Source organism: Lygodium microphyllum, chromosome 11 (assembly GCF_053477565.2).
Source record: "Lygodium microphyllum isolate KBCC chromosome 11, Lygodium_microphyllum_v1.1.10, whole genome shotgun sequence".
In the NCBI taxonomy this organism is placed as follows: Eukaryota; Viridiplantae; Streptophyta; class Polypodiopsida; order Schizaeales; family Lygodiaceae; genus Lygodium; species Lygodium microphyllum.
Window position 1 is genome coordinate 137,848,534 of NC_141145.1, and position 22,644 is coordinate 137,871,177.

At 40.1% G+C, this 22,644-nt stretch overlaps 1 protein-coding gene across 1 annotated transcript; it reads right to left on the bottom strand.

Annotated features, from left to right (window-relative positions):
• Positions 1-20,871: 20,871 nt before the first annotated feature.
• Positions 20,872-21,450, bottom strand: LOC148029432 (uncharacterized). The gene has a single exon (XM_087688563.1). It carries the CDS (start codon positions 21,448-21,450, stop codon positions 20,872-20,874), a length of 579 nt encoding a protein of 192 aa, XP_087544689.1.
• Positions 21,451-22,644: the final 1,194 nt, after the last annotated feature.

The following is a 22,644-nucleotide window of genomic DNA, read 5'->3' on the forward strand; positions in this document are numbered from 1 at the left end:
CCAATTGTCATTTATAAGCTAACTACTTCGTTAAAAATAACTTGAACAAATAAATATATTTCCTTAACAATTATTCTTTGCATGATTGACTAAAAACCCGAATTAACAACAAGAAAACCTGGCTTTGAGGTGAGATATCCACATGGATACCGGGAGATGACCCTCCCGCAGCTACACCTTGGACTTTCTTCGGCGGCATCGTAGTTCGAACGTGAGATAGCCTTTTCCTTTTTCTTCTTGGAATTCCACCGTCTTCTCCTTCCTTTTCTTTTTCCTTTTTCCCACTCTTCCTCCTTCACTCCCTCTTTTCACTCCCTCTACTTCCCTCCCTCACTTTTATCTCACGGCTAATTCTTCCTTACGGGATACCATACGAAGCCGTGATGATGACTTCGATTTTTAGGACATGGGAGTGTGTGGACACTGGCTTGTTTGATAAGACTAAGAATACAAAGCTTAACTACGAGAGCACTTGCACAAAAAGATTTGAAAGTGAGTGAAGGGATTAACGCAAGAGAATGGAAGTCTGCAAGGTAGCCTAAGGACAAAGTAGGCCTATGGTTGTGACCTGAAAAATCTAAAGAGCTATGAGGAGGGGAAAGAGCAAGGGCTTAAGGGGGAAATTTAAACCTGGGGGTAGGACTTTTAGGGGATTAAAATCCGGAGGGGAAAAGAACAAGGCTTAGGAGGGGATTATACCGGGAGGAGGGAAACAAGGCCTTACGGGGGTTTAGAATCCCGGGACGGGGGGGAAATAAGGGCCTTAGGGGGGGATTTAAAACACCGGGAGGGGGAGGGGGGAATAAGGGCCTTAGGGGGGGATTTAAAACACCGGAAGGGGGGGGGGGGGGGGAAATAAGGGGCTTAGGGGGGAATTTAGAATCCGGGGAGGGGGGGAGAATAAGGGGCTTAGGGGGGGATTTAGAATCCCGGGAGGGGGGGAGAATAAGGGGCTTAGGGAGCCCACCTTGGAACCTTCCAAGGTGCTTCTGGAAGGCCACGTGGGGGGGGGGAAAAAAACAGCTAATTCGGTCAAACGGCGGACTAGACTGCAGCAGTCGATGGTGGTGTGATGGAGGGCGGACGGTCGGCGTGGTAGTGGCGAATCGTTTCCTTCCTTTAGCTCGAAGCTATGGCGGAGTTCGGATCTTCTCACGGCCCCCCCCAGCATTCTCCGTCCTGAGGCCCCTCCCCTCCCCTCGTTTAAATAGTGGAGGGAGGGAGAATCTTCTCCTCCTGCGTGTCGACACGCATGCCCTCCCTCCCTCCACAAGCTCCACCAAGGAGCTTCAGAACTCCTTCTATTCCCCTCCCCCTCCAGCTCGTCAGTCGGCTGGAGGGATAAGGGGGGGAAATAAATAATTTATAAAAAATTTTCAAAAAGCCCTATCCATTAATTCCCATGCGGACTTTTACAAGTAATGTCTACAATGCTCGTGTAAATGAAGGCAAAGTGTACTTGAATCATAGCACTGATACATGAAATAAATACATGATCGCGTAATGAAAGTGACGGTACAATCATGGCAAGATACTACTACTACATAGAAAATGCCTATACAAATCATGTGACCAAAAAAGAAGAGTATGTGAGCTCCATGGATCCAAGGGTGAGCTATAGATCCTCGCCATCCGAAACCTTGCCCCCCCGCAAAGGAGCATCGAACGGACTCTACAAAAAAACAAACAACTACACATCAATCCACCATACAATAATGCATTTTAATTAAATTTAGTAACTACGGACAAGAAATATGAATGACTTATAGGGCCGCCGCATCCATACAATCGGTTGATCAATGCAGTGAGACTGTGTCTCTCCGCATATCAAGAGTCTCTAGGCCGGTGGGATCACAGTTTGTAATGGAGTACTGCAAAGAAAAAAAATACAACTGTTAAAAACACAATTGTCAGTACAAGGGATATTGCAAAAAATAAGCAAGCAGAACAAAATAAAAACTTACAAAGTCCTCCAGATATGTCATGTGGCCGCCACTCCCAAGATGATGGACCACTCCTGCCTCCAGTCGTGCCCTCGCCACCTTGTGTTGTTGTCTTCAACATCCTGGAGAATTTGTAGCCTCCTCCCTGAGTCGACACCAGTTGTCCACGTCTAGCCACTCGGGGTTTGAGGCTCCACTTTTAAGTGCCTTGCGTGTGTTTGATTGTCTCCGTGACATGTACGCACATGCACTCCATCATCCAGCCTGTGAAAAACCTATCTGCTGCAACAGGTACCGAAAACTCCTTATGCAAGGATGCTACTATGTAGTCCTTTCTCCCCTCCGGTATATTCTTCCAATGATCCAAGACATTGTGTCAAAAAACTTATTGACATAACTCTCTCATACGAGCCATCACCCTCCTCTCCTCATAATTCATGATGATGGCTCATGTCCTATCATCTACAAGGTATCCATACATCTCTGGGGTATACCTAAGATGTGTCGTCTCCCACATGCGACCACACTCTTGGAAATATCTAGGAGACCCCTGTACATCTAGTGTAGCTATGGGGGTAGTATCTCTCGGAGTAGCATCCATAGGGGTGCCTCCTGCAGACGGCTAAGCAAAAGTTGGAGTGACTAGAGTAGACGTCCCCACAGGTGTGACAAATCCCATAGGTGACGCAACTCCAACAGAACAACGAGTCGGAGACACTGGGTTGGTACCTCCACAAAAACCACATGAGCCACGCTCTCTCGAACCGCCACAAGAGCAAGGAGTAGCACCTGTATCCCGAGCCAACCGCAAGCTTACTGCATTCATGTCTCCACAACATCCCCCAGAACCACTCCCTCCGTTTGGCCCAAGTCTAGAGCGTCGACCTCGTCTACTGGAAACTGAAGCATCAAACCGCACCGAAGTAGATCTAACAGAACGGACTGATGGTGTCCGAGACAGCTCCTGGTCTGCCATATCTTTGAATCGAGCCATTTGATCTGGAGACATACGCATGAAGATCTCCTGTAGCTTCTCGTCGCTCATCCCTCAACTCATTGTGCTGATCTAAATATCCACAAAGGTCACCTGCACAGACAAAAATTGATGTTAGCACAATCAATATAAACCATATAAAGCACGGTAATATAAATCTTTTAAAAATGATCTTACTTAAAATGCATATCTTATGTACCCTTATAAGCAATTTGTCAATGAATTGAGTAGGTGGATGCTCCAAGTATGAAGTACCCTCCTATGGTCCCATGTCAATCTCCTGACACGACTCTGCATACACTGGAAGGTCTATAGACATGTCATCACAAAAGGATGAGTCCACTTCGTTCTCAAAGAATTCTTGGACTCCTGTATTTCCATCATTGTTACTCGATTTTGGCTCCTCTACATGCTCCAAGCTTTCGGTGGCCTCCACCCCTTGCAATATTGACCCCTCTATTTGCATATTTTCCTCATCTACACTTGGAACATCGCTTTGATCATATACTCTCACACTTCGGGGAGCTGAAGGTATAACATACCACCATCGAGGTTGTCAGGGGTTTGGATAGAAAATTACCTATTCAAAATCACATACAAGAGAGATTTAATTTTTGTGACACGTACCATGTTGATACATGTGAGCACCACACTTTAGACATGTCTCCATAGTCTCGTATTCTCCTCGAAACAGTATACAATCGTTGATACATGCATGGATGCTATTGTAGTCCATGCCAAGCTTTCGTAAAACATGTCGCGTATCATTACGAGACTCAGGCATGGTATTTGCAAGTGGTAATATATGAGACTTTAGTAACCTGAAAAAAAATCATAAAACACCTTGAAAAATCACAAATTTTTTTTATGATAGTGCCGAAAAAAAATCAACGAAGCATACGTACAAGGTACCTAAGCAACTCGGTCACACTCGCATTGGTCCACCCGTATTTTTCTTGTACACTTAGGAGTGCAAGCAGTGTCTTCAGGAGAGATACTCAGCACCCATCATATAATGGTATGGATGCTTCCTCTCTAAGCGGATCAGATGTCTCGACATCCATGGCATCAATGCATCAATCATTGCCTCCATCTCAGGCTCCAAGATTGTAGGAAAGTCTAGAAGGCTGTCTATCTCTTCTGGTATTGACAGTATAGACTGGGTAGTACCTTTCAAGTGGTGGATTGGCCTAGGCACCCCATCCATCACATGCCCACGAACTCTTCTAACTAGCCACAAAGGGTGCACTCCTCCTTGGGACGATACATCACCTCCTTGGATAGAAAATTTGCCAATCACACCCAATTTTTTTGTATATGATATTCAATTAGTTTGCGAATACAATGCATGATTGATATACACTTTTCTTACCATTTGCTCAAAATCTGAGATCGTCTTATTAATGATCTCTAATTGAAACTTGCCAAAGCCACGTACGTGTTCTATAGACAATCGACGTTTTCGTCTAATTGCCAGCTTACATTGAGCAAGGACATGGGACACACTGATTAAGATACGCCTCACAATCTTGAACATCACGACCTTTATCGTTTTCCATTTGGTCTACGTTATGACAAACAATTTGTTTTTTTTATTATTCTTTTTTTCTTTCTTAAATTGTTTGAGAAGGGATTTCTTCTCTTGTAACTCAACAAAATTAATGTATGTAAAGTCTCCACCCACCCACAAATTAACGTATGTCAGAGTGTTTCCCGTCTCATGGTATTGCACTGGACCTCACTAGACCTCACCACCACCACTACCACCACCACCACCACCACCACCACTACTACTACTACTACCACTACAAACAAGAAAAGAAGAAATTAAAGAACATGAGCTTACCCTCTCTTTGTTTTTTATTCATTCATTCTCCTCTCTCCCTCCCTCTCTCTCTCTTTCTCTATTATGTTTAATGTTTTTTCCCTCTCTCGTTCCTCCTTTCTTTTTCTCTCTTCCTCTCCCTCTCTTATTTCCTCTCCCTCTCTCATTTCCTCTCTTTCTCTCTCAATACACATGATCTTTAATAAAAACAAGCAAAAGAAAAGGAGAAAAAACAAAAACAAAGCAAGAGGGAGCAGTGCACTCACTGCAAAGGCCCGAGGATGGATTCGACGGCTCCTCTTCACCCTTCGTACACTTCCTCCTCTTCTTTGCAAACGGCGGTGAAAAGCTCTCCTTCTCCCTCTTTCTCTCTTTCTCCCTCTCCCTCTCCATCTCAAACGCAAGATACAGTTTGCTCTCCCTTTCGCTCCCTCTTTCGTTCGTTCGCGTAAAATGACGCGCTCGGGTTTTGGCCCCCTTTATTTCGCTTGAGTATCAGACGCCGCTAATTTGTGTTGGAAATGGCCGTCGCTATACTCATGTATCCTTGTAGTGAATGGATGTCTTAGGGGATGAAGTAAAGATGCGACTTGGAGGTCCCAACCTAGTTGGGTTTGCTAAAAACTGATGAGCTTATCTCGTTTCAAATCCATGGAGGACCATATCTTTATAGCTCAAACGATAAGTAAGTGGTGTTGATCCTCTCTCTGTGTAGAGACTCTTTTGATTGTTGATCACCTTCTCAAGATTTTGTGAAAGGAAACGAAGGGAGACCAATGCAGACTATTGGTAAGAATCGAACGTGTAAAATCTTCTTTAAGAACTAAGAAATAAAAAGAATAGGAGAGAACAATGGTTTAAACAAATGTAGATGAAAAAAGAAGCATGATTTGATGAAAAACGTGATAGTAGAATATTTAACTATTCAAAAAAAAAGAATAATGGCCAAAAAGTGACCTCTGACATGAGTTAATGTCCTTAAGCACTTAATAGCTAGCCTCTTAAATGAATAATATATTCTCTCATTAATCACGTCTGAATGGCCAAATTTGGAGGGTTCATTCTTTTAAAACCTCAACTAATTAACAACTTAATCATTTTCTTACAAGTGTTATTTTTGAAACATTTTTTGTCCTAATGCCATATGAGTGTGCCCTATGAGAATTATTACCATGAAAGTACAATCCTCATAAGAATACTACCTAAAGGAAGAACATCCAAAAGAATGAACACCATAAAAACATATATCTTCATGCATTCTTTCCTTATTGACCTCATAAAGAGAATCACTACAAGGATTTGAGCTAGTAGCGACGCCGATTAGCGACGGCGGATAGCGGCGTCGCTATTGGCGTCGCAACTGGCGTCGCTATTTGCGTCGCAAAAATGCGACGCAAATAGCGACACAAATAGCGACGCCAATAGCGACGCCGCAGGGAAAAAAAGCGCGGCCAAAACCAGAGCGCCGTTTTCATTTTCTTTTCTTTGCCTTTTGAGAGCGAGAGCGAGGGAGAGAGCGAAGGCTTTGTGAGAGAAGAAGAGGAAGAGACTTGCCGCCGCCGCCGCCGCCACCGCCGTTGTTCGCGAAGGAGAGGAGGAGCCCTCGTTGCAAAGAGAAGCCGCCCACGCTCGCCATATCTCATTGGTGAGTCTCCCTCTCTCTTTCTTTTGTTTGTTGAAGGTTTAAATCGTTCTCTTTTGCTTGTTTAGGAGAGGAAACGAAAGAGAAGGAGAGGGAGAGGGAGAGAGAGGGAGAGAAAGAGAGGGAGAAAGAGAGGGAGAGGGAGAGGGAGAGAAAGAGAGGGAGAGTGCATTCTCTCTCTCTCTCTCCCTTTTGCTTGTTTAATGTTTAAATTACTTTCTTTTTTGCTTGTTGAAGAGAGGAAACGAGAGAGTAAGAGAGGGAGAGGGAGAGGGAGAGGGAGAGGGAAAGAAAGAGAAAGAGAAAGAGAAAGAGAAATAGAGGGAGAGGGAGAGGGAGGGGAAGGAAATAAGAGAGGGAAAGAAAGAGAAAGAGAGGGAGAAGGAGGGGGAGGGGGAGAGTGCATTCTCTCTCTCCCTCTCCCTTTTGCTTGTTTAATGTTTGAATCACTTTATTTTTTACTTGTTTAGGAGAGGAAATGAGAGAGAAAGAGAGCGAGAGGGAGAGGAAGGGGAAGGAAATGAGAGAGGGATAGAAAGAGAAAGAGAGGGAGAGTGCATTGTATCTCTCCCTCTCCCTTTTGCTTGGAGGATGTTTAAATCACTTTATTTTTTGCTTGTTTAGGAAATGAGAGAGAACGAGAGATAGAGAGGGAGAGGGAGAAAAAGAGAAAGAGAGGGAGAGGGAGAGGGAGAGGGAGGGGAAGGAAATGAGAGAGGGAGAGAAAGAGAACGAGAGGGAGAGGGAGGGGAAGGAAAAGAGAGAACGAGAGGGAGAGGGAGGGAAAGGAAAAGAGAGATAGAGAGGGAGAGGGAGAAAAAGAGAAAGAGAAAGAGAGGGAGAGGGAGAGGGAGAGGGAGGGGAAGGAAATGAGAGAGGGAGAGAAAGAGAACGAGAGGGAGAGGGAGAGGGTGAGAGAAAGAGAGGGAGAGGGAGAGGGAGAGGGAGAGGGAGAGGGAGGGGAAGGAAAAGAGAGATAGAGAGGGAGAGGGAGAAAAAGAGAAAGAGGGAGAGGGAGAGGGAGAGGGAGGGGAAGGAAATGAGAGAGGGAGAGAAAGAGAACGAGAGGGAGAGAAAGAGAATGAGAGGGAGAGGGAGAGGGTGAGAGAAAGAGAGAAAGAGAGGGAGAGGGAGAGGGAGAGGGAGGGGAAGGAAATGAGAGAGGGAGAAGGAATGCGATGGTTCTCAGTTTTCTACGAGTTGCCATATTGGACCCACTTACAGGTCAACCACTTGTTGGATCCCATGCATATTTTCAAAAATGTGGGCAGCTTGCTATGGGACCACATCACAGGAAAGAGAGACACTATAGGGTCACAAATGGATTTAAAGGAGGTAGGTAAGATGGAGGCGCTTTGGCCGCAGTCGAGTGCTGAAGGGGGAGTGCAGCTTCCTTGCGCTCCTTGGGTTTTGTCTACCAAAGAAGAGCGCATTGTGAAGCAAGTAATCAAGTCTATCCGCACTCCGACGGGTATGATGCGTTCTCTCAGGTCCGCATTTTCTAAAGATGACCAAATGTCTGGGCTAAAATCCCATGATTGGCATAAGATATGTCAGGTTTGTGAACAGAATGGATTTTAATTAGCGTGGACATTTTGAAATTTGAAAAGTGACCATTATTCTCAATGCTTTCTCATTTGTGGCAGTTTGTCCTACCGATCGCGATCGCGGGATGCCTAACTCCAGAAATTCACGGGGCCATTTACAAGTTGTCGACTTTGGTACAATGGATCTCACAGAAAGAGATTAAGACGTCCTCTATTGAATCCGCAAGGCGGGGAGCAGTTGAGACAGTCTGTCTCTTTGAGAAATACCTGCCCACTAGCATGCTCACGATACAAGTTCACCTTCTTGTGCATCTTGTGGACGAAGTGGAGATTGCTGGACCTGTCCATACACGATGGATGTTCTTCTTGGAGCGCTTCATGAAAACCCTGAAAGGCTTTGTGCGACAACGAGCTCGTCCAGAAGGTAGCATGGCGGAAGGTTGGTTGGTGTCAGAGACGTTAGTGCATATCTCACAATGGCTATCAACGGTGGAACCAGACAATGAAATGCTATGGACGCTGAAGGACAATGATAGGCTGATTGGAGATGTGGTGGTTGGAAATGGGGTAGAAAAAAGAATGGATGCCTCAATGGAAGAGAAAGTGAATCGCTTTTGTATATTGCACCATGCGTCCATGGAGACGTGGCTCGCCAAGTACCAGATTGTAAGGCAAGATCGAGAGGAAGCGCGAGCTGAATTCTGACGCAGTACGCGTCACCGACCGATTCGATATCCCGAAGGCATGGAGGAGATGCCGCGGTTTATGTCAACACGATGGTTGCATGGAGCCTTGACCGCAGCATCCAGCGAAGGGACAGAGGTCTCAATGGAGGAGTGGGAGTTCTCGAGGGGATGTAGTCCAAAGGTAATGAGGGGTTTAGAATGTGTCGTATCTAAATTTGCTTGCTACATCTAATTTGAGTGTTTCAATGTGCAGTACAAAATATATAGTGCAGCGTGGTCGCGCAGACGGCATTTTCGGGTGGAGCGTTGACCAAATGCGCTCCACAATGGACTGTGGTGTCATGGCAAGGTTTGAGCAAGAGAGCCGGCGACGAGCAACGGATCCGAACACGGTTGTGGATGAGATGGAGTATTTTGGAAACTTGCAAAGTATTATTACGGTGCATTACCGTAGCTTCTCCATGATACTATTCGATGTGCAATGGTTCAAAGTGGTACTTGGAGGAGCTGGAGCAACAGTTCGACGAGGTCCATCTGGATTTCTCGAAATAGATTCCGAAAAAAAATGGATGGATTTGATTTCATAGTTTTATTGAGTTGAATAATATCCATATTCATATACCTTATATCATGAGAAAGGTAGAGATAATCATAAGAGCCATGAGATATTTTTGTATCAGCCATGTTTGCTTTGACAATGGGTGCAATATAGGAACCACCTTTTCCATTTGATATATTCTTTCCAAAATCTTATAGACCTAGATTCATAGCTTCCTTTGAGGGGCTAGAATCTCCACAACATGGCTCAACATTCTCATTAATGTTGTCGATCCCTAATATTTTCTTCACTTGTTCCTTGTCATAGAAGAATACATATAGCAGTATAGATGGTTGATTAGCAAAATTTCAATAATTCTCTTGATAATCCACCAATCCAACATGTTGATAGCTCCAACAAAAGCTTAGAATAAAAGAAACACTTAGATCTTATAATCTCTAGAATTATTCATGGATAGCTCTATCAAATAGACCAAAATAGAGAGCCTTTCCTAGCCATCCAAGTGTTGTCTATACAATAGCAGTAGTCAAGAAAACTTGAATAAATCTTGAAACATAGACCCACATCATGGAGCTCATGATGGCTCATTTGAAAGATGCCATGATAAGCCTCCCTTTAAATCTCTCCACCTGTAAATAAACCAATCTCATTTCCCAAAAGCTAAGAGTGATCAAATATTTCATGTTTTAATTGTGTGACCAACACTACCCTATTTTGACTTCTCTTCCCCAAATTTCAATCCAAAGTCATTCCAAATGAATGTCCATTCAAATGTACATGCAAATAATACATGCAATAGATTCCAAATTAGTGAGGATGTGGCAAAGTATCTCCCTGAGTCGATTAGTGTACTACTTTAGGATCTTAGATAATGAGGAAGGGTCACCTCTCTTTCGTATCACCACATACTCAAGCATCCATCATTTTCCTCATTGGGTATGATATTTATTGCATCATAGTAATGCTAGGTACTAAAAATCCAAAAATGGAGTAAAATGAAAGAGTCTTTTTGAATTAAAAAGAAGAATCTTTTTTAAAATATAAGGAATTTAAATGGGATTGAGTTGGTAGAGCTTACCACAATAGTTTTCAATGAACTCACTAATCATACACTTATCCACTCAGTGATCATGTGAATCAATCGAAAGAGAGATCTAGATATCAGGATTAGATTGAATCCCAAAGCATTCACAATCAATTGGAAAGAGATTATAGAGGATTGGACTAGAAATTTCAAGAGTTCTTACTAGAATGAGATGCCATGAAGTTTGAAGGATTCTATCAAACCAAGAAGACTCAATGATGACTCAATGACAACTTTAAGTCTCTCTACAATAATTGAAACTGGCCCAACAATGGGAATCTCTTTTTTGTCTCTCCTCTGATCCCTCTCCTCTCTCTATTGTACTTTCTATTCTACTCTACTTTTTCTCTCCTCTCTCTACTATACTTTCTCTCTCCTTTTACTCCCTCTCTTCTCTCTCCTCTACCCCTATTCTCTCTACTCTATTTTCCATCTCTTCTCTCTTTTCTTTTCTTTCTCTACTATACATTCTCTCTTCTTTCTACTCCCGCCCCTCTCTTTTCTCTCTCTACTCTACTTTTTCTCACCTCTTTCTACTCTACTTTCTCTCTCCTCTCCTCTCTTCCCTCCTCTCACTACAATCCTTTCTCTCCTCTCTACTCCCTCTCCTCTCTCTACTATATTTTCTCTCTCTTCTCTCTTCTCTCTACTCTCTTTTCTCTCTTCTCTCCCTCTCATCTCTCTATTGTACTTTCTACTCCCTAATCTCTTTCTACTCTCCTCTCTCTACTTCCTCTACTTTATTTTCTCTTTCTAGTGTCTCTCTCCTTTTTTCTCACTATTTTCTCCCTCCTCTCCTCTCTATATCCTCTCTCTCCTCTTGTCTTTCTTGCTTCTCTCTCCTCTTTTCTCTTTATATTCTCTCTTCTCTTTATTCTCTCTCATCTCCCCTGACTCTCCTTACTTTCTTTCTCCTCTCTCTACTCTCTCTCTTCTTTCTATTGTGCTTTCTCCCTCCTCTAGTCTCTTCATATTCTCCTCGCTTTTTCATATTAATTAATTACTTGACTACTTTTTCAAACTAATAAATTTTCATTTTATACTTGAATAAAATATTTAAAAATTGAAATTCATATTATTTTTATTTTAATGAATATTTATTTATTTAATAAAATTTATTTAACATTAAATAAATAATTTAAAAATGATCAATGTCGAACTCAAACAGGCTCAAAGATATGGACATCAATAAGGTGACAAGTCACTCACTCAAATCGCTCTCCTAATTAGCTCAATCACTATATGAACCTACATCAAAACAATTCTCTATACACTTAACTAGTTGTATCACCCTATAAACCTTGAAAATAGCACCATTAATCAATATAATTTATACTTTTCAACCTTCTCTCTCGTCTTTCTCACACACACACACTCTCTCTCTCGGGTAGGTTATTTATGAATATGTGTGCATCACGTGGGTTCAAAATAAGGTATTTTGAAAATACCATTTTGTACATTTTTTACATACAGAAGGGTGTAATATAAAGGGATTATTTACATTATGTTTTATTCAAGAGAAATTCACAACTAAGGATATTTATAAATAGGCCTTGAATGCACGTGACGTAGAGGATATACATATAGTAACTTCCCTGAGCTCTCTCTCTCTCTCTCTCTCTCTCTCTCTCTCTCTCTCTCTCTCTCTCTCTCTCTCAATCCAAAGGAAAACTTCAATACAACAAAAACTGTAATTATCCTAAACCTAAATTGCATGTTTCACATATAAAAATCTAAAAAGATACCACAAAAGTCAAAGGAAAAAATAAAAGAATAGGAGGATTTTGCAATAGTTACCTCTTGCTCAATGGGACTGAAACTGAGAAGAACAAGTCTCAATTGAAGTGATTTTAAACCAGTGTCGCTAAATCTATCAGTATGAGCATCGAAGAACTGTCAATTTGCATTATTACCACCATTGGTGTATGTATCGGTATATCATTGAGTAAATTTCATTGTGTATACTATTGCACATACTAGTGAAAATTCCAATCTATATTCCAAAATCAATAATTTTTTTGGGCATGTGTCAGAATGGCTCTTCAATATTTTCCCTCATGGTATTCACTATATATATATATCCTCTTTATCATGTGCATTCAAGGACTATTTATAAATATCATTATCTATGAATTTTCCTTAGCATCCCCTTTCTATCCAACTTGTAACTTTTATATTACACCTTTTATATGTAAAAAATGGTTTTTTTCAATCTCTTATTTTTAACCCACATGATACATACATTTATCCATGAGTGTCCCCCACGCTCACCCCCCCCCCCTTCTGAGTATTTTCCTTGTTTCTTCTAGTGTATTCTTCCACATATCTATCCAAATTTGCTCCAAATAAGTCCAAATCTAACTCTCATTATCTATAGAAGCTCTACTAGTCAAAAAATGTACGTGTAAACAATCTATACTCTCGGTATCTTATCTATTGTGGAATTTTCTATGTAGATTTTGAAACTAGAGATGGATCTAAAGCTTAGGCTATGATAATTGAAATTGATCTATCTCCTAACTACAAATGAATCTTAATTCCAAGTGGAATTTTCTATGTAGATTTTGAAGCTAGAGATGGATCATCTTAGGCTATGATAATTGAAATTGATCTCTCTCCTAACTAAAAATGAATCTTAATTCCAAGTTGAAATAAATTGAATTCATAAAAAGGAAATAAGCCAATTAGCTCATGATACAATGAATCCATGGTTGAAATCAAGAAGATGACATAACATAGATCAAGGAACTTGATGACGCTAAGACTCGTGCATGAGAACTCACCATCATGCTAGGTGGACATGAAAACACACCTTCATGCTAAATGGGAGGTCCAAGATCCTCAAAGTATAAATGTACAAATCTTCTATGTTTAGTATAAAGGCTAGGATCAAATTGCTACATTGCATTCTTCTTAAGTATCCTCTATATCACTCTCATTGTCATCTATTGACGAGCTTTCTCCCTCTCTAAATACTCTCTCACATCTTTCTCTCTTTCGTCTCTCTCTACTCTTTCTCTTCTCCCTCTCTCTCTCTTCCTCTCTCATCTCCCTCTCTTGCTTATTTCTTCTCCTCTCTCTCTCTCTCTCTCTCTCTCTCTCTCTCTCTCTCTCTCTCTCTCTCTCTCTCTCTCTCTCTCTCTCTCTCAATCCAAAGGAAAAATTCAACAAAATAGAAGATTTAGTTATCCTAAACCTAATTTTATATTTCACATACAAAGATCTCAAAACAATACCATGAAAGTTAAAGGGAGAAAAAAAAAGAACAGTAGAGTTTTCCAACAACTACCTCTTGCTTGATGACACTAAACTAAGAAGAACAAGGAGGTCTCAATTGAAGTGATTTAAACTAGTGTCGGTATATCCATTGATATGAATGACTGATCATTTGTAAATTGCATCTGTATCATCATTTGTTAATGTGCCAATACACCATTAAGTAAATTCCATTATGTATACCACTCCACATATCAACAAAAAATTTGGTTTGTATTCCAAAATCAATAATTTTTTTAGGCACATGTCGAAATGTTTCATCAGTGTTCTCCTTATCCCTTCTAAATTCTCTAATAGATCTATCTAGATATGCTCCAAATAACTCGATATTTAACTCAAGTTATCTACAAAAGATCTACTAGTCACAGAATGTCCATGTAACTAATCTATACCTCTTGTACCTTGTCTATTGTGGAATTTCTATTTAGATTATAAAAAGAGATATGGATTTAAATCTTAGAATCTAATACAAAAAAATCAAGCTATCTTCTTATTAAAATTGAATCTTAATTCCAAGTAGAAGTAACAAGAAACCAGAGCCATAACAAGAAAATAAGCTAAGGAACATAGCCATATCTTGTATTGAAATGTAGCTCATGATACAATGGATTCATGCTTGAAATCAAGAAGATGACAAAACGTAGATTAAGGCACTTGATGAGGCCAAGTCTTAGGATTAGAACTCATTGCCATGCTAGGTGGACATGAAAATGCACCTTCATGCTAGATGGGAGGTCCAAGATCCTCAAAGTATAAAAGTACAAAGGATGTGTCAAAGAGAATGCTAAGTGTCAACATTTAATACTAAACCCTAACCTCCTACATTTAGTATAAAGGCTAGGCTAATTTTGCTACATTACATATTCTTAAGTATCCTCTATATCCCTCTCATGCAACCATAACATAGGATCACTTTATTAGTAGTTTCTCCCAACATTGAGACCCATAAGAAAATAGTGTTATTATATGGTGGCATACTAATTATTGCTCTCTACCTTTGAGCTAGCTAATATATTATATTGTTGGATTTTTCCAACCTTATGCAAAGCTAGTACATTGAAAACTTAACTCTATTCAAATACTAAAATTAGTTGGTCACAATACCATTGAAAAAGAAGATATGACAATCAAAAGAGAAACATATAAAAGACTTAATACCTTGAAGCTATGCATCTATTTCTTTGCTTGTAATGCACTTGTATTTTTTTAGAAACCATATATTATTCATGTGCCCTTGCAGCACGAGTCTCAAAATGTTAGGTAGATATATTGAATTAGTCAGCTTATTTAATTAGCAATAAACAAAACTGAACTATATCTTATCAACTTGTCTAAGCAATAAATGATATCTTGTATGTTTTCCATTAGGGAAATATCAATTATAAGAGGTAAAACATTATGCACACATTAAATATATACACTTAGAATTGAGTAAAATATTAATATTAATGTATACAATCATGATTAAAAAATTACCCCTTAAGGATATTATGCCAATCATGGTACTTAAGAGAAGACAAGGTTGCATCATATATAGTATTTAAGTTTTGTAACAATCCTCCATATTCTATTGGCATATGTGAATGGATTGTATTCCCTTGTTTATATCCAAGATTTCTATCTACACTAGAATCCATAAAGCCAAACCATACTCAATGCTAATTTTTTGTCTCAAATGCCTCGACCATAATGTTAGTTTAGAGTTTTGTGTCTTCAAATCCTTTCTAGATATCTCAATGATCCTTTGAGCCAATTAGATGTTTCTAGAGGAAGCATTGAGTCAAGAAGATGTGTGATCTTTTAATATTTTCAATACACTAAAGAATATCCTATGGACAATAAGGGAGCTATCAACCACTTATCAATGTTTTGTAAACATTCTTTCTTTGCCCTTATCCTTGCTCATGGCCTCCAATGATGGATCAATGAGTGAACCTTAGTCTACTTCTTGCATCAATCCATTGGATTTTGACATACAAGACATCCTCCATTTTTCACATTTCCATTGAATTTCCATGCATCTATAAGGTTGTGTAGCCAATGGTCTTAGAAATAGAAGTGTCAATGATGAAAGTATATATTTATTCTATTTTTTGCTATAAATTGATATTATTCAATCATCACATGGTGGACAAGCCCTATAGCCCTTAGTAGCTAATCACTTTAGCTTTTATATCATAGGTTGGAATACAACTTGAAGTCCACATTAACAATTGAAAATCACGCTTAACGTGAGCAAAATCTATAACTAGAAAAGTTATGGATAGTCCAAGCTATAATATGGTGAACTTTAAAGTTATGGATAGTCTAAGCTATAATATGGTGAACTTTAAAGCTTTAGTTTCTTTTGGGCTTGGATACATCTACTATAGCCATCACATTCTATAAAACCTGCAGATTATCAACAAGAGGTTGCAAATATACATTTATGATTTATTTGACATTTACCTCGGATCAATGAACACAACATCACATTTCTATTAAATGCAAAGGAAAGGGGCATGTTATAGTTTATCACCACAACTAGCCATGTTAATCATTTGCTTGAGTGCATGGAGGAGGGATTAACAACATCCAATGTGGCTACACCCATCTGGGTGTTGGGTGGTTGTGTTCTAAACTCTAGCCATAAGGCATCACTATGCTTGAAGGTAGGACAATTGCCCAAGATCCACTTAACACCATCCAATGTAGCTACACCTATCTTGATGTTGGGTGGCTTTGTTCTAAACTCTAGCCATACGGCATCACTATGCTTGAAGGTAGGACAATTGCCCAAGATCCACTTAATCTCATCTTTGCTTACATTTTTTTATCCCCAATCCATAAGTTGTAATAATTAATGGCTTTGAAAATATGCTTTATATGTGGAGCAAGTGAAAAGAATCATAGTACTTCTTGTGGTGCCTTATTTAGAACATCTTTATATCAAGGAGCAAAGTACTTTGGATAACTAATCGAATGCTTCTAGTCACCATGAAATGAGATACACTCATACTAGGTAGATACATGAATCATGTTGTAGTATAGTCCAAGCTGCACCATCAGCTTCTTAATCTCATCTCTAGACTTTAGGAGGATATTTTTTGTGGAAAGAAACTTAGTCAAGAGACACCTACAAAAAAGAAAAAATAAAAACTATATGAACATAATCATAAATACAATACTTAACTGCATTAAAAGTAAGAGATTTTAGATGTGTTTGTAGTATAGACCAAGCTACACCATTAGCTTCTTAATCTCATCTCTAGACTTTAGGAGGATACTTTTTGTGGAAAGAAACTTAGTCAAGAGACACCTACAAAAAAGACAAAATAAAAACTATATGAACATAATCATAAATAGAATACTTGACTACATTAAAAGTAAGAGATTTAGATGTGTTGTAATAAATGCATTGCTCCAAGAATGTTGATTTTGGAGATTGAGGATCAATAAGCTTGTGCTTAGTCGCATGCATCAAATTTGAGTAGGATAGATAGGTTGCATAGCTTCGTTTTGAAGGTAAGTCTCCTTGATTTCCTTGCAATCTTCAATACCTACAAACCAATTGTCGAGAAAAACATTCATATCATTATTAATGTCATGGTCATCTCAATGCCTTCGTCGAATGACTATGTATATTGATTTTTGGGCCTTTCATATGTGCTTGGGCCGGAATTCTTGCATAGAATCCTCATACACTAATGAGAGCTAAGAAACACCTTCTACTAGCAAATGCACTAGTGGTTATAAATTGGTACACATGTTATAATCTAGTAAGCAAGCAAGAAGATAATCCAAACATGTATACAATGCACAATATTAATCGGAGTTGGCAAAGCACTTCAACTTTATCTTCTGTAGCTACTTTCCCTTATGTGCATTCCTACTCTCCACAAAGTAAACCCATGGTTCAAGAAAAATGATCAAATACATGGTTTACTAGCATACATTTACAACTTTTCTTTGAGACAAAACTCATGATAAGTACATCTTTGTTGGTTCACAAGATCAGTAAAAGAGCAAGGTACTGCAGTTGACATATCAAGACTTCAAGAACTCAACTTCAATTTCCCCAAGATTCACTCCATGAAACACACTCCACCATTCAAAACTTAGCTTTTGAAGTAACAAATTACTAGAGACAAGTGCCATACTTTGATTTATTGGCTAGCCACTCGGCTATTTATATAACCTTTTTTTAGTTCCCTACATTGACATCTATACATATATGTTACTATTATAGATACGATATTGTTCAGTCTCACATTCTTCTTTATGTGATTTAACCTCAACTTGTAGTTAGAGAAATATAATTGTGTAACTAACCTATTTTTCTTGTATTCTAGAACTTGTATTATATATGTTGTGTCTGTTAAGTGTACCCATCAAGTAGTTTGCTAGTGCAATGCTTTAGCTTTGCAAACACTTGGGCCACTACCACAAAGAGTTTCCTGAGGTTAAAGAAGAAGAGGAAGGCAACACACAGAAGAAGAATCGAGGATGTGGTCAAAGGTTGCCAAAAGAGGAAAGAAGGAGAAAGACGCGTCCATAAATATGAAGCAAAAAATCCCAGCAATAATGAAGCTTGGCGGAAAGTCAAATATAGGCAAAAGGAGAAATCATCAGGGTCAAAGAAAAATGTGGAGAATTAGAAACCAGATGGATGTACCCATCTTATATAAGAACATTTGGAACAAAGGCTCCATATACCGAGAGGAGTTAGTAGGGGGTGAGGCGCGTCGCTTTGCAACTATCAATCGGGGCTCCTATTGATCATCTGGACAGGGAGTATCCTAGAATGGGTCATTTCACGATGGTTTACAGCACAGGCGCATGCACAATGTTGTTCAAGGGGCACGAGGTCATAGAGGAGAGGGGCACGGGCTCTGAGAAAATCAATATTTAAGACATCGACCTTGCGTATACTGTCAAAGGAATGAATGGCGGCATCAAACGTGGCTTGTTTGGAAAGGAAGCTTGACGCGGTTTTGGTGCAAGTACACAAGCTGCAGCACTCTTTTCGTGGAAGCTGTCTTCTGCATGGCAGATACTTATGCTTTTTTGGCAGTGAGAGAGGAGGCAAATCTGGCTCTATCACCCTTGTTGAATCTGAGAGATGGCCTATTCAAAAGTTCAGCTCACGTGATAGATGGATTCTGAATATGGTACAGACTGAATGGGAAGGTGGACCCCTGAATCTAATAAACATATATGGTCACAACGAGCCACGGTTATGGAAAACATTATATGGAAAACACTATGTAGCACCTTGAAGTGCTTAATGGGAATGAATGGGTAAGAGATCCCATAGGTGAAGATTACAATACGATATCCAATGACCTTGATGCATCTACCAAGGCGGCAAAAATGGATGGAGATGAGCTGCAAGCATGGGGTGATTTGGTGGATCAAATGGAGTTGATAGATATTCAGGACTACCTACAGCAGCATGATGCTCAACTAACATTTAAGTCATTATGCTATCCTGGTTCCTAGGCTAGACTGGTAGACTTGAGAGGTGGTATGCTACAAACTGTGGGGGTGGGCTGCCCATCGTTGTTACTCTCACAATTAACATTGTCCAAATTCTCCCAGATCACGATCCTATTATCCGCATTCTCAAACCGTTTGAGTTGCACGGGTAGGTTAGTATACATACGTCGCTAGTGATCAATCCTAATCATTTTAGGAAAACTAACTTTAATTATATGTTGGAAGGGACTATCAATTCTCATAGGGATGATATTACGTCTAGAAAAGACTTTGTTGGAATGTGTCTCTTAAGACGACTCAAGAATGCACAAAATTATAGGGGATTTTGCTTTGTAGACAAGAAAAAGAGGAGCTGAACTGGGCTAAGCAGGCCTTACAAATGCTTTGGAGAGCACCTAAGAAAGGAAATCATAGGAATGATGGTTGTCTACCTTTTTTCAATTAGTAGGTCTCGTCATTTCTATTAATCGGTTAGAGGCACAAACATAAAATCTTTCTTTACACATGTAACTAGTTATGGAGAAAATTGTATTTGATAGCAAGATTGCCAATATTAATTCCTTACTTGTTGGTTAGTAATGCACAAGCTTGGATGGACTCAATGGATCGTTCTTAGAGCCATTTTGGACATTGCATGGGGTCAAGAAAGGATGCCCACTTGAGTCCAAAGTTGTCAGCAATAGGCACTCATCCCTTATGTTGTCTTATGGAAGAAATGGTAGAAGCTAGGAAGCTTAAAGAGAAAGTATAATGACAATGTTTTGCAAATGACCTTATCATGAGATGACTCAAGCCATTGAGGCCAACTTGGACAATATTATGAGTCTTTTGGAAGTTTATGGAAAGGCAAGTAGGCTCAAAATCATAATACACAAATCTTGTCTTATCAATATAACAAAGGATAGGCTCCTCGACTTATGAGAAGGGAAAATAAATAAATAGAGGGAACATCTTCAAATATGTGGGGTTCTTGCTTGGCATAGGAGTTAGGGAAAATAAATAAATAGAGGGAACATCTTCAAATATGTGGGGTTCTTGCATGGCATAGGAGTTTCAGACTCAGCCAAACCTTAGTGGATTTTAAAGAAGTTTAAGAGGAAAATAGATAGCTGGAAATCAATGACCTAGACCTTTCACATAAGATCGAATATTCTTAGAATTTCTCAATTCCATGCCCTTCGATTTTACCTTCGGATTTAACCTCTTACTCTTCTCATCTGGCACATGTATATAAGCTATACATTCAAAGACTTTAGTGGTTGATATGATAGGAGAGAAACCAAGAAGAAAGAGATAGCTTGCACCAATTAGCATAAGCTTCCTTGAGAATGCTTTAGGATTTCAAGGTTTGCTATGAAGGGTACCCACTATTATAACTTAATTTTGTTACTTTTGTAATATGTTCGTGAGCTATTGATTAGATGACTATGCCATCCCCTCCCATAAGCTGAACATTATTCTCGAAATCTCTTATAGCATGCTCTATCGAGTTAGCACTCAATCTAAATTTGAAACAATGTGCTCTATTTGATACTTTGTCGATTTTTGGAGAAGGCTTGAAATTGGAAAGATACTTCAAGAATGTTCTAAGGGTTGAACTCACGCACACATGTTCCGAGGGTTGGATTCAAACCAGTTGTGGACTACAACCCAACAGATCTTTGCAATGACTCAAAAAAATAAATCAAATCTCCGAAACGTTCGATTATTACCCGTAACAAGCAACAATGGAACAACCAATTTGGTGGCTGTGCGGGTGTCTGAGCGAGCGAGCGAGAGAGATGTGTGACAGTCACTGGAGAGCTGGTCATGGGTTAGAACTTAGGGTTCGTCAAGTTTAGCAAGGGCACGTGCAAAAGGAAGCATCGTAGTGCGTGACGACGTGGTTGGTGGTGTTAGAGGTGACGGTGAAGGAGACCGGAGTGCCGACATTGTAGCCGCGGGCGAACCGGAAGGCGCCGGTGCCGCCCACGATGGCGAACTCCCACGACGGGTTGGTGAAGATGGCCTCGCCCTGCTGGTAGAGGCTGCCGGACACGCCCCCGTAGTCGTAGTGGATGACGTTACTCACGAAGAAGGTGGTGGCGGAGGGGGTGTTGTTGACGGAGATGGCCGTCCCCCGAACGTACCCCTTGACGGAGGAGTTGGCATCCGCCGTCTCCGTCATCACAAACTCGTACACGACCTCCTGCCCGAACCCCGCTGGGGTGCCTGGGGCTGCAGGAAGAACGGCCGGAACCATCTGGAATTCGTTCTCGCCAAAGCCCTGCTGCAGGTAGTATGTGAGGTTGGATGAATAGCACCCAGGATGGTGATGACCGCCCCTTGCTGTACTGAGAGTCAGCTGCGCCAGGAGCAGGACTATTACTCCCACATTCCAGCACAGGAAGGTGACGCTGCTTTTGACACAATCCATGTTGCGCACAGAGAGAGAGAGAGAGAGAGAGAGAGAGAGAGAGAGGCTTGCGATGTCGTGCATGGCAATGTCGTATACGTTTATATATGCTCGGTGGCTCGCTCTCTCTCTCTCTCTCTCTTTTTGTGGAAGCTCGACTGTCTCTTCCCTCTCTAGCTGGCTTCCAATCGAAGCTACTTGCATGTGCGACTCTGTGGGGATACGTGCCCGAACGCCATTAAGAAATCAACTCTCATTTATCAAACCATCCAAAAGTGGGTTGTTCAGTTGTCAGTAAACTTAACGGCCAACTTGCCAAGTTGTTCTATTTGGTTACTATGACACGTTGGAAGCTTTGTTTGCAAGAACTCGTCATAAAAACACTAGATTCTCTGAAGTTTGACTATTACGTCCTCAAAGGTTGTATTATAGGAGCTTTTAGGACCCTTTTCAGAGCACATGGCCAGTGCTCGAAAAAAACCTAGGTGTAGTGAATATAATCCACCTTTAAATTTCAAATTTTACCTTTAAAAATAAAATTTGAAGGTGAAAAAACCTGCAGATCTTGGAGAATTTTATTGTATTTTTGCCCCATTACCTCTAAATTTTGAGAGAAAACCTCTTTATCTTCCCACTTCAAGGTTTTCCAACTTTTTCAAAAAAGATTTATTTGGAGCTATGCACATGGCACAAGGAGAAAAATCGATCTTAGAGATTCCTATTTTATGCAATTTCACCAAGTCATAGACCAACATCAAGGATGCTTCTCCTCGACAATGCAAATGGCAACTTTAATGTTGCTTAAAGGTCCAATCTTCGCATCATCAACATTAGCATTTGTTAAAGACACTATTTGTAGTGTACCCATCATCTTGTTCATCTAATTCCATCGAGGATCACATTGAGATTTCTTTAGTTCATTTTGATCAAGGTTAACAATATTTGTATATAGTTATATGATCGACAATATTTTTACCTTGGCCCAATGTGGCAGGTTTTTGTTGCACTAGTTCATGAATGTCAAAAGCTTTGTTTTTAAATTGAGCTTCGAATAAAATAAAGAAATTTTAAATGAAGCCTAAGGCTTCTTAGAGACTCAATTTTAAAATAGATTTCCAAGGTAGGTTTAAGTTGAATTACAAAGTGTAGAGAGGCCATATTTGAAATATAGCTAAAGTGTATTATGCACTTACATAGTGGCTAATCTAGAATATC